General features: G+C 42.0%; 1 protein-coding gene across 2 annotated transcripts in view; it reads right to left on the bottom strand.

Moving 5' to 3' along the window:
* The window catches only part of EDNRA (endothelin receptor type A), a 60661-nt gene extending 47414 nt beyond the window's left edge, over positions 1 to 13247 (bottom strand). For both annotated transcript variants that reach the window (XM_040966869.1, XM_040966870.1), the window contains exon 1: positions 12597 to 13247. In XM_040966869.1, the coding sequence (XP_040822803.1) occupies positions 12597 to 13016 (420 nt within the window). In that variant the 5' untranslated portion in view covers positions 13017 to 13247. The remainder of the gene's footprint in view (positions 1 to 12596) is intronic.
* Positions 13248 to 20408: the final 7161 nt, after the last annotated feature.

Genomic DNA, 20408 nt, shown 5'->3' with positions numbered 1-20408 from the left:
TGAATCCATGAAAATGATACTGTGAAGCTGAGTGCTTATCCAGAACACAAAGTAGCAAGAATGTCAGTGACTGTCCGGACTAAGATGTTCCTCACAGTCCTCAATGCTTTCCTAGGAAGAGGTGTCACTGACGTTCTAAGGCAGCTCCATCTCTTAGGCGGCCAGTGTTTTCTTTTGTTTTTAATAAATAAAATTTCATTTGTGGGGAAGGGGACACAATATTGCAAATTTTGCTGATGCCACGAAGGGCAATTTTTTCTCTTAGATCTATCTTCATGGGTTATAATTTAAGTTTCCATAATGGCCCTATCCACCATTCCAGCCTTGCATTATACTAAATGCTAAAGGAATACCATATTACTTCAAAGTTTTACCTAGCAGTTGGGAAATCCAAGACATGCATTTTACAAAATAAATTCAGAGAGATTGTCTGGAAAATATCAGTCCAACTTTCTGACTCTTGTAACATTTGCTGTTTGTAATCAGTCCTTCCTAATCTGTTTTCCATGGTGTATTTTTTAAAAATAATCATTTATTATAAGAGTAATAGAAAGTGTAGTAACCCAATTTTATTTCTGTATCTCCTTAAATTGATTAATTTCGTTTTAGCTATATTATTTTACTCTGGGAGGACAGATGATAGTTTTTCTGTTTTTAAAGAAAATGTTTTGTGTTTTATGGTCTTGAAAAGTTCAGTAAAACACTTGAATATAAAATTTTTCTGGTATCCAGGCTACCTTTTCTGAACATTTGCTGTTATCCTCAAATATAATGTGAGCAACTCCAAGGCACAGCTATTCCTGAGGCTCTATTTTTATAGACGCTAAGCAGATGTGTGAGTTGATCTTGGAATTGTCCCATTATAGAGGTAGAAAAACAGATTTTCTTGCAAGGCAAGGAAGAATTATAAAGAGCAAAGTTCATAAAAAGGCCACACAGAGCTACCAAGTTTTTAGAATTAGAAAACAACTATCTAGGAAATTCTACCTTGTTCCCAATTCTGTACCATGCTTTTGTACACAGCTTGTCAAAATCAATAATCGAGACATCAAATTACTGATTAAATTATAAAATTATATGTTGACGTAGAGTACTATAGACTATATACACATATTCAATATGTATACACAATAGAAATGCATATACACATATGTGTATATATATGGAAATAGAAATGTGTATATATATGTGTGTGTATATATATGCACATGCACACACATATATATTTCTATATATTTATTTTAAAAATGCATAGGAGCCAGCCCATATATGTACTGTTCACAATAGCTGGAAAGTGTTTAAATGCCCACCTAAAGTGGTAGGAAAAAATAAGTAGTGACATTTATTTAGTGAAGCACTATTTTAGGGAAAATGAATGAACTACACTTAAGTATGACAATTTGACTCTTGCAAACTTCATCTTGTGTTAAAAACATGCAAAATCAAATAACATACATGCCCCATACTGATGAAACACAGAAATATGCAACAAATTCATGCTGTTAGAAGTTGACAAAGTGGGGACTTTAGGAGTTTGATAAGTGGCTGGAGTTCTTCTGGGTATTTTTTTTTAAGATTTATTTTTATTGCAAAGTCAGAGATATAGAGAAGAGGAGAAACAGAGAGGAAGATCTTTTGTCTGATGATTCATTCCCCAAATGACTGCAACTGACTGGAGCCAAGCTGATCTGAAGCCAGGAGCCCAGAGCCTCTTCCAGGTCTCCCACATGAGTGCAAAGCTTTGGGACATCCTTGACTGCTTTCCCAGGCCATAAGCAGGGAGCTGGCTGGGAAGCAGGGCTTCTGGGATTAGTACTGGTGCCCAAATGGGATCCCGGTGCATGCAAGGTGAGGACTTCAGCCACTAGGCTACCGCACCAGATCCTAATGTTGTTTCTTTTTTTTTTTTTTTAAAGATTTATTTTTTTATTATTTTTTCATTGGAAAGGCGGATATACAGAGAGGAGAGACAGAGAGGAAGATCTTCCATCCGATGATTCACTCCCCAAGTGAGCGCAATGGGCCGATACTATGCCGATCCGAAGCCAGGAGCCTCTTCCGGGTCTCCCACGTGGGTGCAGGGTCCCAAAGCCTTGGGCCGTCCTCGACTGCTTTCCCAGGCCACAGGCAGGGAGCTGGAAGGGAAGCGGGGCTGCCGGGATTAGAACCGGTGCCCATATGGGATCCCGGGCGTGCTAGGTGAGGACCTTAACCACTTGCGCCACCGCGCCGGGCCCCTGCTAATGTTGTTTCTTGATCCTTGTGAACCATGTGCTCATTTTGTAGAAATTCAGAGAAATGACATGCATCATGGTTTTCTGTAGGCAGACAATATACTTCAATGAGATGTTTAAAAGTTTAAAAAAATAATAGGCTTTTAAATCATGTAACTGCTCTAGTCTTGTAAGAAGAGAAAATACAATTTGTGGAAACTGGACACTGGCAACAAATGCCACATTCATGACATACATGCCATTTTAGAGGAGAAACTTCGATGTAGTCTAGACAATTTTATTTTGCAAAAATGAATCTTAAAAGTTCCTGCAAGCTGAACTTTCATAGAGGTCATATTTCTTTTTAATAGTACATTTTGTAGAATTATTTTATGTTACATAAAACTCATATTTAATCATAATGTGTAAATCAATATTTGGTAAAGAGACAGTGTCTCCATTTCATACACCCACAAGCAATGAGATTGACATTGTCAACATGCCCAATATTGTTTTCTGTATTTGTTGTTTTTACAATTAGCAAGAACGTTCCTTTTTATGATCAGTTTGGAAGTACTGCCACATACCATGCTTCCACATTCTCCTTTTAATTCCTATGCATCTGGCCAACTTCACAGGGGAGGAAGGTTTAGAAAGAACACATTTGGCTGTCTCCATAAAGCCTCAGATTTCTACCCCAATTCAAACTATGCACCATCCATAGATATTCCTTTTTCTTATTCATGGTCCAGAGACTAACTGCCTAGCCCTTCAGGTGAGAGCTGGGTGAGCGATTCATTTGGCACGTCTCCTCTGAGCAGATATGTCTAGGCAGCCAGTCCATCCAAGAACTCAACTTCTTTTCCGAGCTTATTGATTTATTTTGGTTTTCTGACTTTTGTCAGTTGACCTCACTAAAATGACAGAAAGTATAGGATACAAAAACTTTGCTTGCCATATGTCTCCAAGCTGCAAGACTTAGAACATCCATGTTATTTTGGGGAGCAATCTCTTTATTGTACAGATTTTTTCCTTTTTAATGTGTTTCTTCTGTCTTCAGTAAGGAACTAAAGATGCTGTTGAGTTTAATGGGGAAAAGGGAATGCTTTTCTTCTTTGAATAGTCTTTAACAAACATTTCTGTTTTAGGGATACTATTTCAATAGATATACAGTTTGGGAGAGAAACTGGATGGCAGCTTGGCCAATGACCCCATTGCTAGGCCCCCTGTATCCAAGTGTTGTTCTGCCATTTGCTAGCTGTGTGAATGTGAGGAAATTACTTCAACACTGTGTGTCTCAATTTCCTCATTTAAAAAAAAATCTAAGCAGTAAGGGCCGGCATTGTGGCCGAGCGGGTTAAACTACGGGCTACAATGTCAGCATCCCATATGGGGGCCCGTTTGAGTTCTGGCTGCTTCACTTCCGATTCAGCTCCCTGATAAAATGGACAGAAAATGGCTCAAGTGTTTAAATTTCTGCCACTCACATGGGGAGACCTGGAAGAAACTCCTAGCTCCTGGCTTTGGCTTGGCCCAGGGTCAGCTGTAGTGGCCATTTGAGCAGTGAACCAATGAGTGGAAGATCTCTCTCCCTCTTTCTACCCCTGTGTGTAATTCCAACTTTCAAAGAAATAAATCTGTTTAAAAAAAATTTCAGGCAGGGCCCAGCACAACAGCTTGAGTGGCTAATCTTCTACCTCCAAGTGGCAGGATCCCATGTTGGTACCGGGTTTTGACCAGGCTGCTTCACTTCCCTTCTGGCTCCCTGCCTGTGGCCTGGGAAAGCAGTAGAGGACGGCCCAAAGCTTTTGGATCCTGCACCCATGTGGGAGACCTGGAAGAGGCTTCTGGCTCCTGGCTTCAGATGGGCTCAGCTCCAGCTATTGTGGCTATCTGGGGAGTGAACCAGTGGAGGGAAGATCATTCTGTCTGTCTTTCCTTTTCTCCATAATGTGCCTTTCCAATAAAAATAAGTAAATCTCTTAAGAAAAACCCTCAGGCAACAATGGCATATCATAGTTTTTTTTTCTGAAAATGTAAAGAAGTTAGCTTGATAACGTAAGCACCAGTAACATTTTAGGCAACATTCTTTTCGATTTAGATACTGACATGTTTTTCCTTTGCTTATTTAGGAAATGCTTCCCAACATAACTACCAGGATGTACTACACCAGATGCAGACCAGGTTATGTATATTAACATTAAAAAAAATCTTCCATGCAAAGGAAATTTCCATTGGTTTTGTAAAGGGTAACAGTTTTCCTGATTGATGCCAATTGTCCAGATATGATTATTGGCAGTGTCTTTTAAAGTGTCCTGGTTTGCACACTAAATTACATGGTCATCCCATTCTTAGACTCCATATGATCTGCCTCTTCATTCTTGCCCCATCCTCCTCTGCGACTATTCTTCACTCAGCTCCACTGGCCTCCTGGCAGCCCCATTTACCCTGCAGGGTCCTTTTTGCTCAGGGCATTTGCACTTGTTTCCTCCAATCGCAATGCTCTTACTTAAATAATGGTAGGCTTGCCTCTTTATGACTTTTGAGCTTTTACTCAAAGTTCCTGTAATCTCCCCCAAACCCCCCCTTTTTTTTTACCTGTTTGAAAGAGTGCAGGGGAGAGGGAATAAAGACAGAAGGAGGTAGTGGAAAGGAAAGGGGAAGGAAGGAAGGAAAGGGAAGGAAAGATATTTCCTTTGGTTGTTTAGTCCTCTAATCCCTATATGGCCAAACTGTGTCAAGTTGAAGCCGGGAGTAGGAGCTTCATCTTGGTCTCCCACATGCTTGAGTCACGATCAGCCGCCTGCCAGGATGGACACTGGCAGGAAGGTACCCGGGATACACGTTGTGCCTGGGATTCCCATCCCACTCTGACGGGCAGGTGTGTGCCACAGCAGTGAAACTTGCTGGATGACAATGCCCAACTCAGATTGCCTTTCTTTCTCTTACCAGTTTACCTTCATTCTTAATACTTGTCACACATACTACACTCTTCCATTTAGTTGTTTTTTTTTTTTTAATTCTCTTGCTCTTCTGCTAGAATGTATTGTCTGTGAGGCTATGGTATGTTGGTTTTGTTCATTGTTGCTTCCTTAATATCATTACTGAATGGATAAATAAGAGCAGAGAAGATCCGTTATAACTGACTTAGCCAAATGACTGATCAGAGGCCTTTTTCTATTGCCTTCTGGGGGTAAATTTGATCTAAAATAATAGAAGTCCCATATTTAGGGCAACTATTATGGGAGATAGGATTGATTTACTCTTATTAGTGGCACTCATCTTTACATATGTTGTTTCAGAAGTCAGACTGGTGATGAAACTCTTACAGGTGTTTACATTCTGAACAGTGACCTCTCCATTAGCGCATTTGAACACATGAAGTTTTCCTGAGGAGTATCTGATTTTTAGGTTCCTGAGTCTGGGAGCTTCTAACCTTTCACATTTAAATAAACAGTTCAGAGCATATGGCTCTGTAAAAATTCTTCAAATTCAAATGCAAACATAAAGCTACCAAAATGGACACTGAACAACACATTACATTTTTATTACCGATTTTAATTTCAACTGTTAACTATTTTAGGTAGGGATGGTTTTTGCAACAAACACTAGATCTTGTGAAAAATAAAACCGTAGCTTTTAAACCGTAGCAAGAAGTCATTTAAACTCCCAAAAGAATCTGGCAGATCTGGAGACAGTAGTAGTAGAGTGTCTGGTAGGGAATCAGATTTATTTTGATGGAATTTTCTTAGAACATTCCTTATTTAACCACTCTAGTCTTGAAAAGTCAACTTTGTCAGTGACAATAAACTTGACATCCCCTCCCTGCTTCATCCTAGCTGGCACCCTCTGCACCAACTGTGCACACTTTATACAGGAAGACAACTTATGAAATTACACTGAAGAAATTCTCTAGCACAAAATACCCATAGCATCTGCTTTTATTGATCACAATGGGGAACTTGGGCAGCATTCACACACTCACACACACACACACACACACACACACACATGCACAATGTAGAAATTCTTTTCCCATATGTGAAACTTGTATGCATTAACATTTTATGTTAAGTTTACCATGTGGTGACCTTCTCAACAGTCTGAACGGAGGAATATAATCAGCTATGAATCTTCTGACAGCTTACAAGCAGGAGCAAGCCTGGGACCAACTCTCCCTCCTTGGCCATGGGAATGAGGGAGTAGTGGTGGATGCTTCCCCTCCCCCATCACTGACACAGGAGGAGCTGTGCTGGGAGCCAAGAGCTGAGGGCTAGCAGAGTAACTTCACATGAGAATAATTACTTAGCATGACCATGAGAGACGGCAATGAGGTTCCCAGACACAGGAAGCGAACAGTCAGAAGGGGAGGTAGAGCTGGACAGGGTTCTGAACTCTTTCCAGACAGCAACTTCCTTCCAACAAACAGCAAACTGGCTAATAAATTTGCCACTCTGTCATTTTCTCTGTGCATATATTCTTAAGTCAGCTAGTTAGCATAATGAACTTTCCAAATGTGCATATGTCTTAGCAGTGACATAAAATCAGCCTGCTTACTCTTCTGTAAAGAGCAAATACAGTCTTCCACAATATGAATGTTTGTCTGGAAATCCAGATGACTTGTAGCTTGAGTATTTCAATAGAAATCACCATTACAAGGGTGCTTCAAGAGTGAACACAGCACAGAAACCTTGGAGAGCCACTTTCTTGACTGGTTACATGTACCAGGGAGACAGGAAGTTAAACAACATAGTGCCTGAGCCATAAAAAGGACTCTTGACCTCTAGAAAGAAGGGAAGGGGGGAAAGCACCCTGCTGCTCTGCTTCCAAGGTTTGCTCAGATTTATAGACAGGAGACATTATGGTTTGCAGAAAAACCCACAGCAGTTGAGTAATTTTAATAACCTCTGCTTTTACATCTGGAATTTCATGGGAGTAAAACGTTCCAACAGACATAACCGCAGTATTTTGCCTTTTTCTACTCATTCATCAAACCCTTTTTAAGCTTAGGAGACACAAGGATGACTGAGAATACAAACAGCTCGCCTCAAGGAACTTACAGACAGACAAAAGAGTTGGCAGGTACAACCGAGTATTTGCCACACGCTATCACAGGGTTAACAGAGGATGTCTTGCAAGCACATGGGAAAGGCCATGGCCCAGTGTGCGTCATGGATGCTTGCCAAAGAGATTAAGCTGAGATCTGAAGAATCAAGTGGGATAAGTCAGAGAAGGCACAAGGAAAATTATTCCAAGTGAAAGAATCACCCTGATGTTCTCAGGGGAATAGCTGGTGCCAACCAAGGTAGAAGCACAGCAAGGAGAGAGCTGTGCCTGAGAAACAGGCAGGGTAGGAGAAACTGGATGGGAAAATGTTGGTGAAAATACAAGGCACCAGTAAGGGAGAGAACCTCAGTTAAGGAAACACGCTCCATCTTAAGATCCAGGGGACACAGTACTTCTACCGAAGTACATGAGAAAGGTCTGTTTTTATTTGTGCTAGGATAAATAAAAGAAACAACACCTTTATCACATGTGGAATTTGGTGCATAAATGGATTACATTTTGGGAATAATAAGTGCTGACCACACAATGAGTATCTTACATTTTGTCTCTCAGTAGAGAATCCCTTTGCCCAATCATCATTTTAATTTGAAAGATTCAGAAAAATCTGATTAGAAATTAATTTGAATAGTAAAGGCTCTATGAAAATCAAATCATAGCACCAAACATTCCTGACCATCTGTGTTTCAGGCAGCCACTCTTTTTTTTTCAAGCATCTGTACTTATGGGAGACTTCAAAAAGTTCATGGAGCAATGGAATTAAAAGATAATTTTGGTGCAAAAAGATTTTGAAATCTATTCAGTTTTTAAATATTATACACTTTCCATAAATTTTCTGAAGTTCTCGGATATAAGTGATGGCAATTTATGTTTGAGACAGAGATTGCCGTGGTGATGTGGTATGTCAAGAAACAGCTTTTGTATGGCTGCCCCGAAGGATGGATCTCAGCTGCTCGGGATGTCAAAGGCTGTGCGAATATGGAGATAACAAGCTCTATGTGAGTGTCTCTGGCTTCCACATGGCTCAGATCCCCTGCCAGGACAACATATTGAGAGTCTTGACTTTTCATTGCAAAATATTTCTGATAACTCCAGACAGAAATTGCATTTGTTTATTTTTCATTGTTGTCCTGAAAAAGAGCTGGTTGCTTGGAATGGACAGAATTGGTAATCACCACTCCAAATGGCTGGATGCTGTCACTGTGACTCTCAGAAATTTGCTTTATTCTGTATCCCAAATTGGTTTTGATATCCTGCTATGGGATGACAGAAGTTTCCATGCCAGGCCACTGGCTTTAACTCTTGCTTCAGTCTGTGGCCGCCATTCTATCTCCTTTTACTTCAATCCTTTAGCTTTTTCTTCATATTTCTGTTTCTGGTGCCTAGGCAAGGCACAGTGGGCTCATGGGAATGTCAGTGTGCCTGTATAGGTGAGTCATCATCTTGAGACCACAGCCTGCTGCCAAGCCTTGGTGCAGGTACAAGGTTTCCATTCTATTCAAACTTATAACAGACAACATCCTATGCTGTAAATAGAACCTTATGAAGCATTAAACAAAAGAATTGATTTCTAAACTTCTAATCTACATCCCCATGTAGTAATTAAAGATTATTTCCAGTCCTGGAGCACAAAGAAATACTTTGTTTTGCCTTTCTAGTAAAATATACCTATTTTATACACAGATCAATTTACTTGGCCAGATTTTTGGATTTCTTAGAAATTTAGGTCATCAGAGGAAGTGATTTCTTTATACATTAAATCCATCATCAGTTTCGACCATAAGCTCAGGTATATAAAACAGCCTGCTAGTTCCTTTCCCTGTCTCCCTCCAGTTTTTGTCAGGTTTTTCTCTTGTAACTAATGCTATCATGTTTTCTTTTTTCCCCTACAGTGAAAATTGAGAATTCTATTTGAAAAACTTAGCAATAGGTTTGTTCAACATCACTCTTGCCAGGCCTCTGTATGTTTAAAAATCCAGAAGGCAACTGGCATTTGATTTATTTTCTTTGGCTTATCCTGCTTTAACTTTTTTTTTTTTGGTTTATCTGATTTCTCTTTAGTCACCAGTGTGTGTATGTGTACATGTACTGGCTTCCCCCTCCCCGCCCCCACTTCAGGATTTACTGCTTCTTGATGCCCTATACGTAACTGGAGACTGAACTCATTTTTCAATGTGGGACTTGCACATGCCTCAGGGAGTAGTATTTTGGTGACCCCATCCACCCTCTCTGAAGATGTCATTGAGGGCAAAGAGTGTTCCTTGGGGATGGTGACAACATTCCAACAAGGGGTAAACAAGCACACAGAGACCTCATGAGAAGTAAGTACAAATGTGGCCAGGTGCACAGAGCTTGGACTGTTCAGTATGGGAGACCATGGCCCAGGTGAAAGCTCTTCGTGCTTCTGAGCAGGCAGTGACAGTAAGTAGCAGAGTCCAGGGTGAGTTTGAGGGCAAAAAAGAATCTTTGGTCCAATTCAGAAACTTCTTAGCAATGCAAGAATTGCCCACACACTTCTATGAGATACTCTACATAACTCCTCTCCCTAGTGACTAGGTAGCCACAGCCCGGGTTTTTGATACTCTGCATCGCTTTTCAGTTCATTTTCCATCACACTGGTTTATGAAACAGTTTCTTGAAAGGGAAGAAAATGCTATGAGAAGGAGTATTTTATCATGCCCCCCTCTTACTATTGTCCCATTGCCACAGTCTAACCTAGGTTCTCTAGCAGCCAATCTTGACATTGTCTCTTTCCTCAGATTGTTCTAATATGACTCAAGGCAATGGCCTCTGTCTGGAGATAACTTAGAGCAGAATATAAAACTGACAGGATTGTTAAACACTCAGAAATTCAATGTTTTTTGAGGAGTGTGACAGACAGCTTTGAGTCAATTCTTCTAGCAAAAGGAGACATCATCCCTGTACCAGAATGTTCTCCACGTCTATGCACTGTTATTGGTGTCTGACTGTAACAGGGAAGTAAGACGGACAGTGGCTACCCTGCCCTGCCATACAGAGCTAATGAACTTGGCAGAAAAGCCTCCACAGGTTTGATACATAGGAGACTTGAAAACATTGAATCTAGCAACAGACATCTTGAGGGGAAGGAGTATTTCACATTGCTGGAAGGACCCCTGTTGCTTGTCCTGGGCAGAAGCCATAGAATAGCAACACATTACAACAAGACTGACACCAAGAAGTAGAAATAATCTCTGAAAATGCTGAAGCTTTTTAGCTCATTCTAGTGCTTTCCTCTGCCTTTGCCTTCAGAAGAAGATTGAAACGGCTAAAGAGTATTTGTTTCAAGAACAAAAGGTTGACTTTCAAAATTAATATTGTCCCAATGACTCATGCCAGGAGTTTCGGAAAATCAGGAATCACATAAATGTATCCCTGTAATGTAAAAACATCACCAGCGATCTATATAATTCATGATTACGATAAGGCATTCAAAGGGTTGGATTCCCAGTGGGGGAGAATCACATGGTCCAATAAGAATGCACGCAGTTTTATCCACTGTTACATGAAGGTAAAGCAAAGTTTTACTTGGAGTTTGCACCACACTCAGAGATCTTGTAGACTGAAAATGCAGCTGTTGGACAAAAAGGAGGTTTATTCTGGGGATCAGCAGTTATATCTGAAAGAGATAAAGCTCTCTTCCTCAGCAGTTGTAGATGCTGATTTGGCAAGAAACTGCTTTGCATGTGGTCGAATCTGTGCAGTGTCCTCCAGTGCACATAGCAGGGAGCTATGAACGCAGAGATGGTCCATTATTTTCTCATGAAAAGTGATTAACTTGTGCAAAAATAGGAAACAATGTTGAATAATCATGCCAACATGAAAGAGAGATGTCTGCAGAGAAACCAAGAATTGAATACACAAAGAGTTTTGTTAAAAGAAAAGTAACTTTTAAAAGGGAAAAATTAAAGTTCTGTAACATATGCTAAACATTTAAATTCATGACACATTCTCAATTTTGCCCCATTGTTTGTTTTCAGAATCCTGTTTTAAGTTCAAATAGAAAACACATGTATTTGGGCTCTTTTGTGGGAAGAGATGGAATTTTTCTTTTTTTACTATCTATTGTCTAATTTCTCCAATTTTGCAAACAGTGTGTGGAGTAATTTTGAAAGGTCTTTATTTGTGATGTTCAAAATTTTGATCTTTGTTTTAAGCTTTACGGGTAGGCCACTGACTTTTCTTACAGACTTGCATAATTTCATCATAGCATAAGTGTATCTATCAAAAATGTAAAATAGATCACATCTTCAATTGGCAAAATTTGCCATCAAAAGTAACAGTTCAGAATACCAATGCCCACACTAGTATGGTTCTGTACTTAATACATAGGAGGAAGAAAACAACAACAACAAAAAAATAAAACCAAGACTGAGAAAATTGCTTTCTCTGGGTTTAGGGGAAAGACATTTCCTCAGATCTGGTGTACGTCATCAATTTCATTGGAGTTTAAGTGTATTTGAATCCTTGCAGCTATTTTTCCTTCTGACCCACCAGCCCAAATACGGAACATCTAATTCCTTTAGCAGTCTGGAAAGCAAGGGAATCAGAGTAAATTTTCTTAGTTATCTCCCTTCTCCCACAGAGGCACTCCCTATATCTTATTTGTCCTTGGAGGGTTATTGCCTAGCTCAGGGACAGGCACACAGCGGGCACTTGGTCAGTGTAAACAGAAGCCAGGAAGGAGACAACAGTAAACCGAGGCCTATTTTCAATGCGTTTTTAGTCAGTAATACTGCTCAACCGAGGTCAAGCCTGGCCTGCTATCACATGGACACGATGATCTCTAAGTCACCCAGATAACTGAGAAAAGCCCTTTGGCTTTAGCCGTCAATCCAGAGAGCCGCCATAAAGTGGGGACTTTTCGTTTCAAGCCATCCTGTGGATATCTGTCTTTGGAGCAGGACTGCATTAAAAGGTAACTGAGACTGAGAATCTATTTATGTTAAGTGATTTTGAGTCTCAGTAGGTCTCACTCTGGAAGCTGAATTTCAGAAACATAGAGCGCTCTCTCCAAAACCTCTCCAAATTAACTGATAAATTCAGGGCTGGCATTCAGAATCCAATTCATTGGGATTCCATGAATTTGAAGAGTCAATCTAGAAATACTACTTCATTGACAAGTTACAAAATAAGAGTACCCTATGATAAAGAATCCGATTTTTAAAATGCTGCTGGTTCTTCAGAGAACAGAGAGTTCTCAGGGAAAATACAGATCACAGGTTCAAAGGTTACAAAAAGTGTGCAGTGGAATCAGAGCATGTGTTCAAGTCTGCAAATACATTGATGGTAACTTCTTACCTTGAATACATTGATAGGGAGATCAATAACCACGTAGATAAGGTCTCCGAGGGCAAGGCTGGCTATCAGCGCGTTGGGGCCGTTCCTCATGCACTTGTTCTGGTAAATGATCCTGAGCAGAGTTGCATTCCCCACCATTCCCACGATGAAAATAGTACAAGATATCACCGTGTTAATGTATTTGAAAGCTGAAGTAATTTTAGTCTGCTGCGGGCAGTAGCTGTGCCTTGACCCATTGCTGGGCAGGACTAAATTAGTGGGTCGGTGAGTGGTAACCAGGAGGTTGAGCTCTGTCCCATGATAAGTAGTGAAATCATCCATGTTATGGCTTAGGTTTGTGCTGTGTCTCTCAGGATTATCACTGCTCACACATCCGACCAGTACCAGCCATAAGGATGCCCTAAAGCAAAAGGTTTCCATCTTAGGAAATCTGAGGAAATGTCTCCCACTGTGTTGCTTTTACACCTTCACTTTCTTTTTTCTCACCTGGAAAAAGCAAAGAGGAAAAACAATTTTTTACAAACATCACCTGCCAGAAAAATCAGTGAGTATTTATAGCTTTAATTAAAACAGAGGAAATATTTGATAATTTGATAAAGCATGCTATGTAGTCTAACTGATGCCAAAACCAAAACAGAAAAGATAAAAGTTCTATTATGGAAAGCTACAGGTGGTTGTCATTTGCACCTCCATTAGTATGTCTAATATCCCTGTGATAGACTCCCACTGTCGCTCCCTCTTTCTTATACATCCGTGTTATCTCCGCTGCATCCCTCCCATCTCCATCTCCAGCTCTATTTCTTTTGCTATCATCTCTAGTTCTTCTCCAGCTCAGTTCTCTTTATAGCTGAACCGATAGCTAGTTCATCATATGGACAGGGTATGTTAATGTTTTCTTCAAGTATAGTTTTTGGTTCTCTATCCTGCTCTGTAAAAGTCTTCTGTCTGATATAAATAAATTTAAAAAAAACCTTATATGCTAAGCAGAAGTTGCACAGGATTGAAGCATAACACAAAATTGCCAAATTCTGAGTTTAGAAATTCAGTGTTTCGTGATCTGTGCTGCTTTAATCGCGGTGATTGAACATGGGAGTAAAATGCAGCAGAGGGGCTTGGCATTTCATTCTGCAGGTAAAACACATCTTTGGATGCCTGCATGTCATTTCACAGTGCCTGGGTTTGAATCCCATCTCTGCCTTAAGTCTAGCCTCTTGCTACTATGCACCTGGAAACATGGCATTCCTGCCACCTACATGAGTGAGTTTTGAGCTCCTGGCTTCAGCCTGGTCCAACTGCAGCTGTTGGCAGGCATTTGAGGAGTGAATCAACATACAACGATTTTTATTTTTGTGTTTATGCCTTTGGAATAAGTAATAATGAAAAATAAATGCAGCACAGCCATCCATCCAGAGTGTTATAAAATACTAATTTAAAGTCAAAACTCTGGCAGTCACCATCAACTGCACTGAACAATCTGTTTCAGCTAAGATGATATAATTGACAATATATTTTAAAAACCTTGATAATTTATGTGTAAAATCTACTTCTCCTAATGGGCATTCTTGTGTATTTTGCTTTTTTGTTTGTTTGTTTCTAACAGTTTTTGTTGTTATTGTTGTTTTATGTTCCTCAAAAATTATCACCAGATGAGTAAAATAGGAATGATGGGCTTGTTAAGTCTTTTTATACTACCTGGCTTTTCCAGGTATATCAGACTGTAGGTCATTTTTTAAACAGCCTACATACAGCTACATTTATTATGTGTCAATCGGTTCTGAGTACTTCTAATTCGTAAACTGATCCTGGGAAGGAGGATGGGACTTCAAGAAGTTAACATAAAAATTAATCACAAGATAAGCTTATTTTTATGCAACATAGTTTTAGAAGTCACTCATGTGCTTTTTCAGGTCATGTATTTCCCACAAACTTTTTGAAGATCCCTTCTAGAAGAAAACTGTGGCTCTGGCAGGTGAAGTGGCTTCCCAAGACCACAGGTGGTGGTTGTCAACACTCTGATTTCAGGGCAGGTCAGCTTGACTGCACAGCCAAGCTCTTAACCACCAGACCGTCCTGTCTCTCATTCTTGTGCCTTATTTGTACCTAAGATGTTTTTCAAGAGTATCCAGCATTTAGATGAAGCAACAGCCGTGGGAGAGTAGTTAAACATTTTTAAGAGACCATCTGGTATATTTCATTTTTTGTTTTTTAAAAGTACTTGCAGGAATCAGCAAGTGGTCCTATTTGTCTGCAAAGTCTATGTTCTTCTTTTAGTCCTTATAGAAAAGACATTGGGAAAAAGGGAGGTTGGGGGGTAAAAACCAAAGGTAAATAAAAACAGCTCCACTCATTTTGATACTTTGTATATTTCTTCTTCCAGTGGGACTCTAAGACCCTTCTGGATGAAGACCTCACTTATGCCATGTTGTGTGTATGCATCTGTAACAAAATGTGTGGGTTGTAATTCGGTTGTTAAAAATTGTATCCTATTCCTAAGTCTATGAAAAGTCAGGCATTTTAAAACTTACCTTGGGACATCAGGAAAGCCTAAGTTTAATAAATAGGTAGATAAAAGAAGATTTGTTTGAGCTGTACAGGAGACACAAGGTAAATAAAAAGTACAAACTGCATATCTTTTTTCTTTCAAGAGCTGTCTTCTCCTTCAGAACTAGTAATAGTAACAGCGTTTAAAGACAGTAACATATTATATACATATCTCTTTTCTATCCTGAGCATCACAATTCCAGGCAGAAGGAGTGGTATCACCTTTTTACTCAAGGGAAAGGGGAGTCTTAAGTAAACTGACAAGGAGGTGGCCGGACAGTTCTTAAGTAAGGACCTCACTTAACTTATGGGACTTGACTCAATCTGATTCAGAAATTTAAAAATATATATAATATTTGCAAAGGTACAAGCATGTCGTGCACCCATCAATTTTGACTGGGCTTAATTGCAGATAGTTTGTAGTTTTTCCGTACGTCTTAATGTCAAGAGTGTCTGACCAGATAATGACAAAATGCCACCATTTTCATCCCAACATGGAGACCAGGACCCCAAGGGCAAAGCTTAGTGCTCTTCTCTTGAGAGCCCAAAAGTGGGAGAAAAGAAATGTTTCACTCTCTTATGCTATTTAGTGACTAACACCACTGGGTTTCTCAATCGGAATGGAACCTTACTAATAGTTTTCTGGAAAAAAAAAAAAGAATGAAGAGAAGGCCTTTTTGAGAAATGGAATGGCTTTTTGCCCATTAGTCAGCCACGAGGCTGTTTGGTGAGCTGACCCGTCTGTTGTGGGTACCATGTCAGGACCAAGGTTCCTGTGCTGCTTTCAGCATGAGCATGGTGGCTTGTGTGGTCAGCTGATCACAGCAGGAGCAAAGAAGGCCAAGGCCGTGGGTTCTCATCTTGCTGTGTTCCAACTGCCATTAAATATCAGAAATCATTACCCATGGCAACTGTGCTCTCCACTCCACACAGTTTAAGCTGCAAAACTATGGAACACACGGGAAAGATGTGTGGATACCGTGTTATCATTGAAGAATGCATGCAAAACCAAGTGAGAGAACCCTCTCAAATATGTGTTGCCCTAAGGACCGGGTTGTCACTGGCGCCTGTGGATCAGTCCAGCCATGTTTACAGCCGTGGGTCACAGCTGCAGTGAGCGGCTCAGATTCAGACCTGAAGGACATGGTCTGTAGAGTCACTGTCCTTATCTGAGAGTCTACAGCTTTGCCAGAATGCAAAAGCTGTTATTAAAGGAAGAGAGACTGAATCCTTTGGAATACAATTCTACCATTTAGCATATTGGATCTCTAGGCTCAAAGCAAACCTGGAATTAGTAATTTGGAAATTCCAAACTTAGTAAATGACATGAGCTGGGAGTGGGTAATTTACATAAAACAATTGTCAAGGTGTTTCTCAGTTACCTAATAGTTAAAACAAAATAGGTGTGTGTGTGTGTGTGTGTGTGTGTGTGTGTGTGTGTGTGTGTGTGTGTGTGTGATTCAAACGAACGTAAAAAAAAAAGCAATAAACACAAGTTTTCTGTAGTTTTGTTCTTTGGGAAAGAAATTAGCAACTCCTCTTAGTGACAAGGCTTGACTGTTGATTAGATTATGCGTGGCAGCCCCAGCTCCATCAGGGGACATTCATAGGGACATTCAAAAGGGGCTTATGATTTAGACATAGTCCTTGGGTTTGCACGTGAAAGGCAACAAGTGCCCTTTAAAGGAATGCACAGAACAAACGCCCAGCCTCCATCCTCGCCCCCTCCCCCCCGCCGCCCCCGGTAGGTTTCCAAAGCCCATGGCCCTGGAGGGAGCTTTTCCAAAGGACCTGAGTCCCACACACCGACCAGTGCCCCTGGCTCCCCTTGGCTTAACCCGGGGTGTGCGAGCAACGGAGAAGCCAGCTGGTAAGCAAAGACTGGAGCCGACTTCACCCGCAGACTGCAGCAAGCGACAGGGCGGGACGGTTCTCAAAGTTTTCGCACGTCCCGGCCAGGGGACTTCAGGGAAAACCTTGGGCTGCCTTTGACTAGATTCGAGTCCCGCTTGGGGAGGTGAGATGCTTTCAGTCTGCTCCCAGCACCCCAAAGTGTGCAGAGGGGGCGCCCTTGGGCAGGTGGGTGCAGCCACCCGCACGGTCGGTCCCCCAGCTCCTGGTTCCTCCCCACCCAGGGGTCCGGACGGCGACTCCCCACACGCCGCCCCAGTCCCAGTCTCCATAGGAAAGACTCGCACCCACCGTGCTGCTGTTCGGCGGCGGCACACCGCAGCCGGTCTGAGCGGCGCCGGGGTGGGGAGGCAGATGGAACCAGCGAGGGTGCGCGCCGCGGGAGAGTGGCCGGTGTCCCGGGCTCCGGCACGGCGGCGGCCCCAGCTGCACAGCCTCCTGGACTTCGGCACACTTCCCTGGCAGGGCACGGCTTCACTGGGGGAGGTCCTACCGAGCCTGCAGCCTCCAGCGACGACCGGGTGGGTCCGAGGGAGCGTCTCCAACTCCTCTCTGCCAGCCAGACCCGAGTGATGAGCGTCGGCGCGCTAGGGCTTCGCCAAGTAAAAGGCAGCCGCGCAGGAACACGCCTCCCGCCCGGCCTCCGCGTCCCTCCCAGGCTCCCAGACCTTCTGCTGCGCCCTGGGACTCAACCTTCCAGCCCTCCCTGGAAGCGGCCAGTGCAGACACACAGCTGCAGCCCTCTTCCAAGACCCTGATGGGTCGCGGTCTTTTAACTCTTTCCTTCCCGAAATGCAGGGGGTGGGGGGCGGGGAGAAGGAAGGGATCAGAAGGGAGGGTAGTTTAACAGATGTGAGTAGTCCCCCTGAGGGAACCCTGCAGAATCACTTAGCTCCTGATCAGTGGATGCCAGCGAATGTGACCTGAGCAACCGGACCCAGAACCAGGACCTCCTCAGAGCCAAGTCCCAGGGTACTGTGTCTTGCTTCCCTCACCCATTCGTTTGGCATGTGGGCTCCCTGTTAAGCTCATAGCAAGTTAGGGAGCCTAGCGGACAGCACGTTTTATCGGATCAGATAGGGGTAAGTTCCTGGTCTGACCCTTGAAGTGGCGACCCTAAGTTCGGTGTCCCAGAGTGTGTAGTCCAGGGATTCTTTAACAAACCCACACAAGGAGGTGCAGGCCCTGCAAAAGAAGGTTTTCAGCATCTTTATCAGGTCGGGGGCTTGCTCCTGAACTGAACATGGGGCCTGAAACCAGATGGCCACAAAGTCCCTGGTTAGGCCAAGCTGAAACTAGGAGGTTGAAATTGTATCTAGGTCTCTCACCTGAGTGACGGGCCCAAGTACTTGGGCCATCTTTCCACTGCTTTCTCAGATACATTAGTAGGGAGCTGGATCCTAGGCTCTGGTATGCGATGCCTGTGTTGCAGGCAGTGGCCGAACTTGCTGTACCACAAGGCCAGTCCTGGGAGGGTGTACTTTGAGAGAGTTCATTTACTTGTTGGCTTTTCTTCGTAAAGTGGTTTGGGCTTTCTTATGTGGCTGGAATCCAACAATGTGTGTCCCAAGAGATAAGAAATGGAGGCTGACAGTTTCTGAATAGAAATCGTGTCCTCCTACTCAGTTGCTTTAGTCAAGAAAATTTAAGGTGAGGTTACGTAGACTTCGCCTGTCAATCTGGGACACGTCAGTGAATTTGGAGACCTTTCTAGAAAGCCATCAAAGAGATGCACAGAATACCACCATGAGAGGGAGCTTAACAGCCAAACAGTTGGATTAGATACTACCCAGTACACTAATCCATTTTATCTCTAGGTTCTCTAGCAGAAGTGGGTCAGTCAGCCACTATAACTAGTAGCTTTTAAAGATTTATTTTTATTATTTTTTATTGGAAAGGCGGATATACAGAGAGGAGAGACAGAGAGGAAGATCTTCCTTCTGATGATTCACTCCCCAAGTGAGCGCCACAGCCGATGCTATGCCGATCCGAAGCCAGGAGCCTCTTCCGGGTCTCCCACGTGGGTGCAGGGTCCCAAAGCTTTGGGCCGTCCTCGACTGCTTTCCCAGGCCACAGGCAGGGAGCTGGATGGGAAGCGGGGCTGCCGGGATTAGAACCGGCGCCCATATGGGATCCCAGGCGTGCTAGGCGAGGACCTTAACCACTTGCGCCACCGCGCCGGGCCCCAACTAGTAGCTTTTATAAATGCTTTACTTTATAATAAAAATAGATAATCCTCTAGATATGCCTTTCCAGGAATAAAAAGTTTCTGCCTCATTCTAGAAGTGGCAGTTTACATCTTGAGACATGAAACATGTTTGATTTCAGTCCCTATGCACACTGTGACCAGTGAACAGCCTACAACGCTGAACATATCAATTGGTCTAATCGATTAGACCAGTGATCCTACTATGGTACAGGATTAGTAACTAAAAATGTTCCCTTCATTAATAACCATGAATGGTTATCACTTTAAAAAGGCAATCGGAAATTATAAATGTTGTCGAAGATGTTGAGATTTTAAAAAATTTATTAATTTATTTATTTGGGTAACAGAGAGAAGAGACAGAGTGAGAGAAAAAGAAAGTGAAAGAAAGATATCTTCCACCCATTGATTCATCCCCTAAATGCCTGCAACAGCCAGGGCTGGGCCAGGTGTAAGCAAGGAGTCAGGAACTTCTTCTGGGTCTCCCATTCAGGCCATTTTCTGTTGCTTTGCCAAGCATATTAGCAGGGAGCCATATCAGAAGTGGAGCAAGCGGACACCCCTAAGGACTCAAGCTGACTCCCCTATGGGATGCCAGGTCACAGGAGGCAGCTTCACGTCACAATGCTGGCCCGGGTGTTACGAAATTTGAACTCTTCTCCATTACTGGTTGGAAAGTAAAATAGTGTAGCATCTATGGAAAACAACAGAAAATTAAACACAATTAAATTAAACAACACAAAATTAAATATAAATTATTCTATGTCTTAGCAGTTCCACTTTGGCTACATGCTTAAAATAATTGAAAATATAGACTTTAACAGATTTTAGCATATCCGTATTCATTAGCCATTATTCACAAAGGCTGAAAGATGGCAGTAACCCAGTTGTGCATTGATTGATTTGGATGAATAGATAAATTGTGGTCAATACATACATTGGAATATTAGCTGTATAGAAGAATGAAATTCTGCTACATGCTAAATCATTGATGAACTCAAAGATATTGTACCAGATGAACATCCAAAATAATACAGGCTATATTGTCCAGGGCAAAATTAGAGCAGCTGAAAGAGCTTATTTGGATTTGTTTTTGATCCTAGAATTGGCTGACAGTTCACTCTGTAAAATAGAAGTATTCTAAAGGACCCAGT

The sequence above is a fragment of the Ochotona curzoniae genome, unplaced genomic scaffold, assembly GCF_017591425.1.
Source record: "Ochotona curzoniae isolate NIBS_2020 unplaced genomic scaffold, NIBS_Ocur_1.0 scaffold_4506, whole genome shotgun sequence".
Taxonomy (NCBI): Eukaryota; Metazoa; Chordata; class Mammalia; order Lagomorpha; family Ochotonidae; genus Ochotona; species Ochotona curzoniae.
The sequence above is the reverse complement of the archived record's forward strand: the minus strand, read 5'-3'. Positions and strand labels throughout refer to the sequence as shown.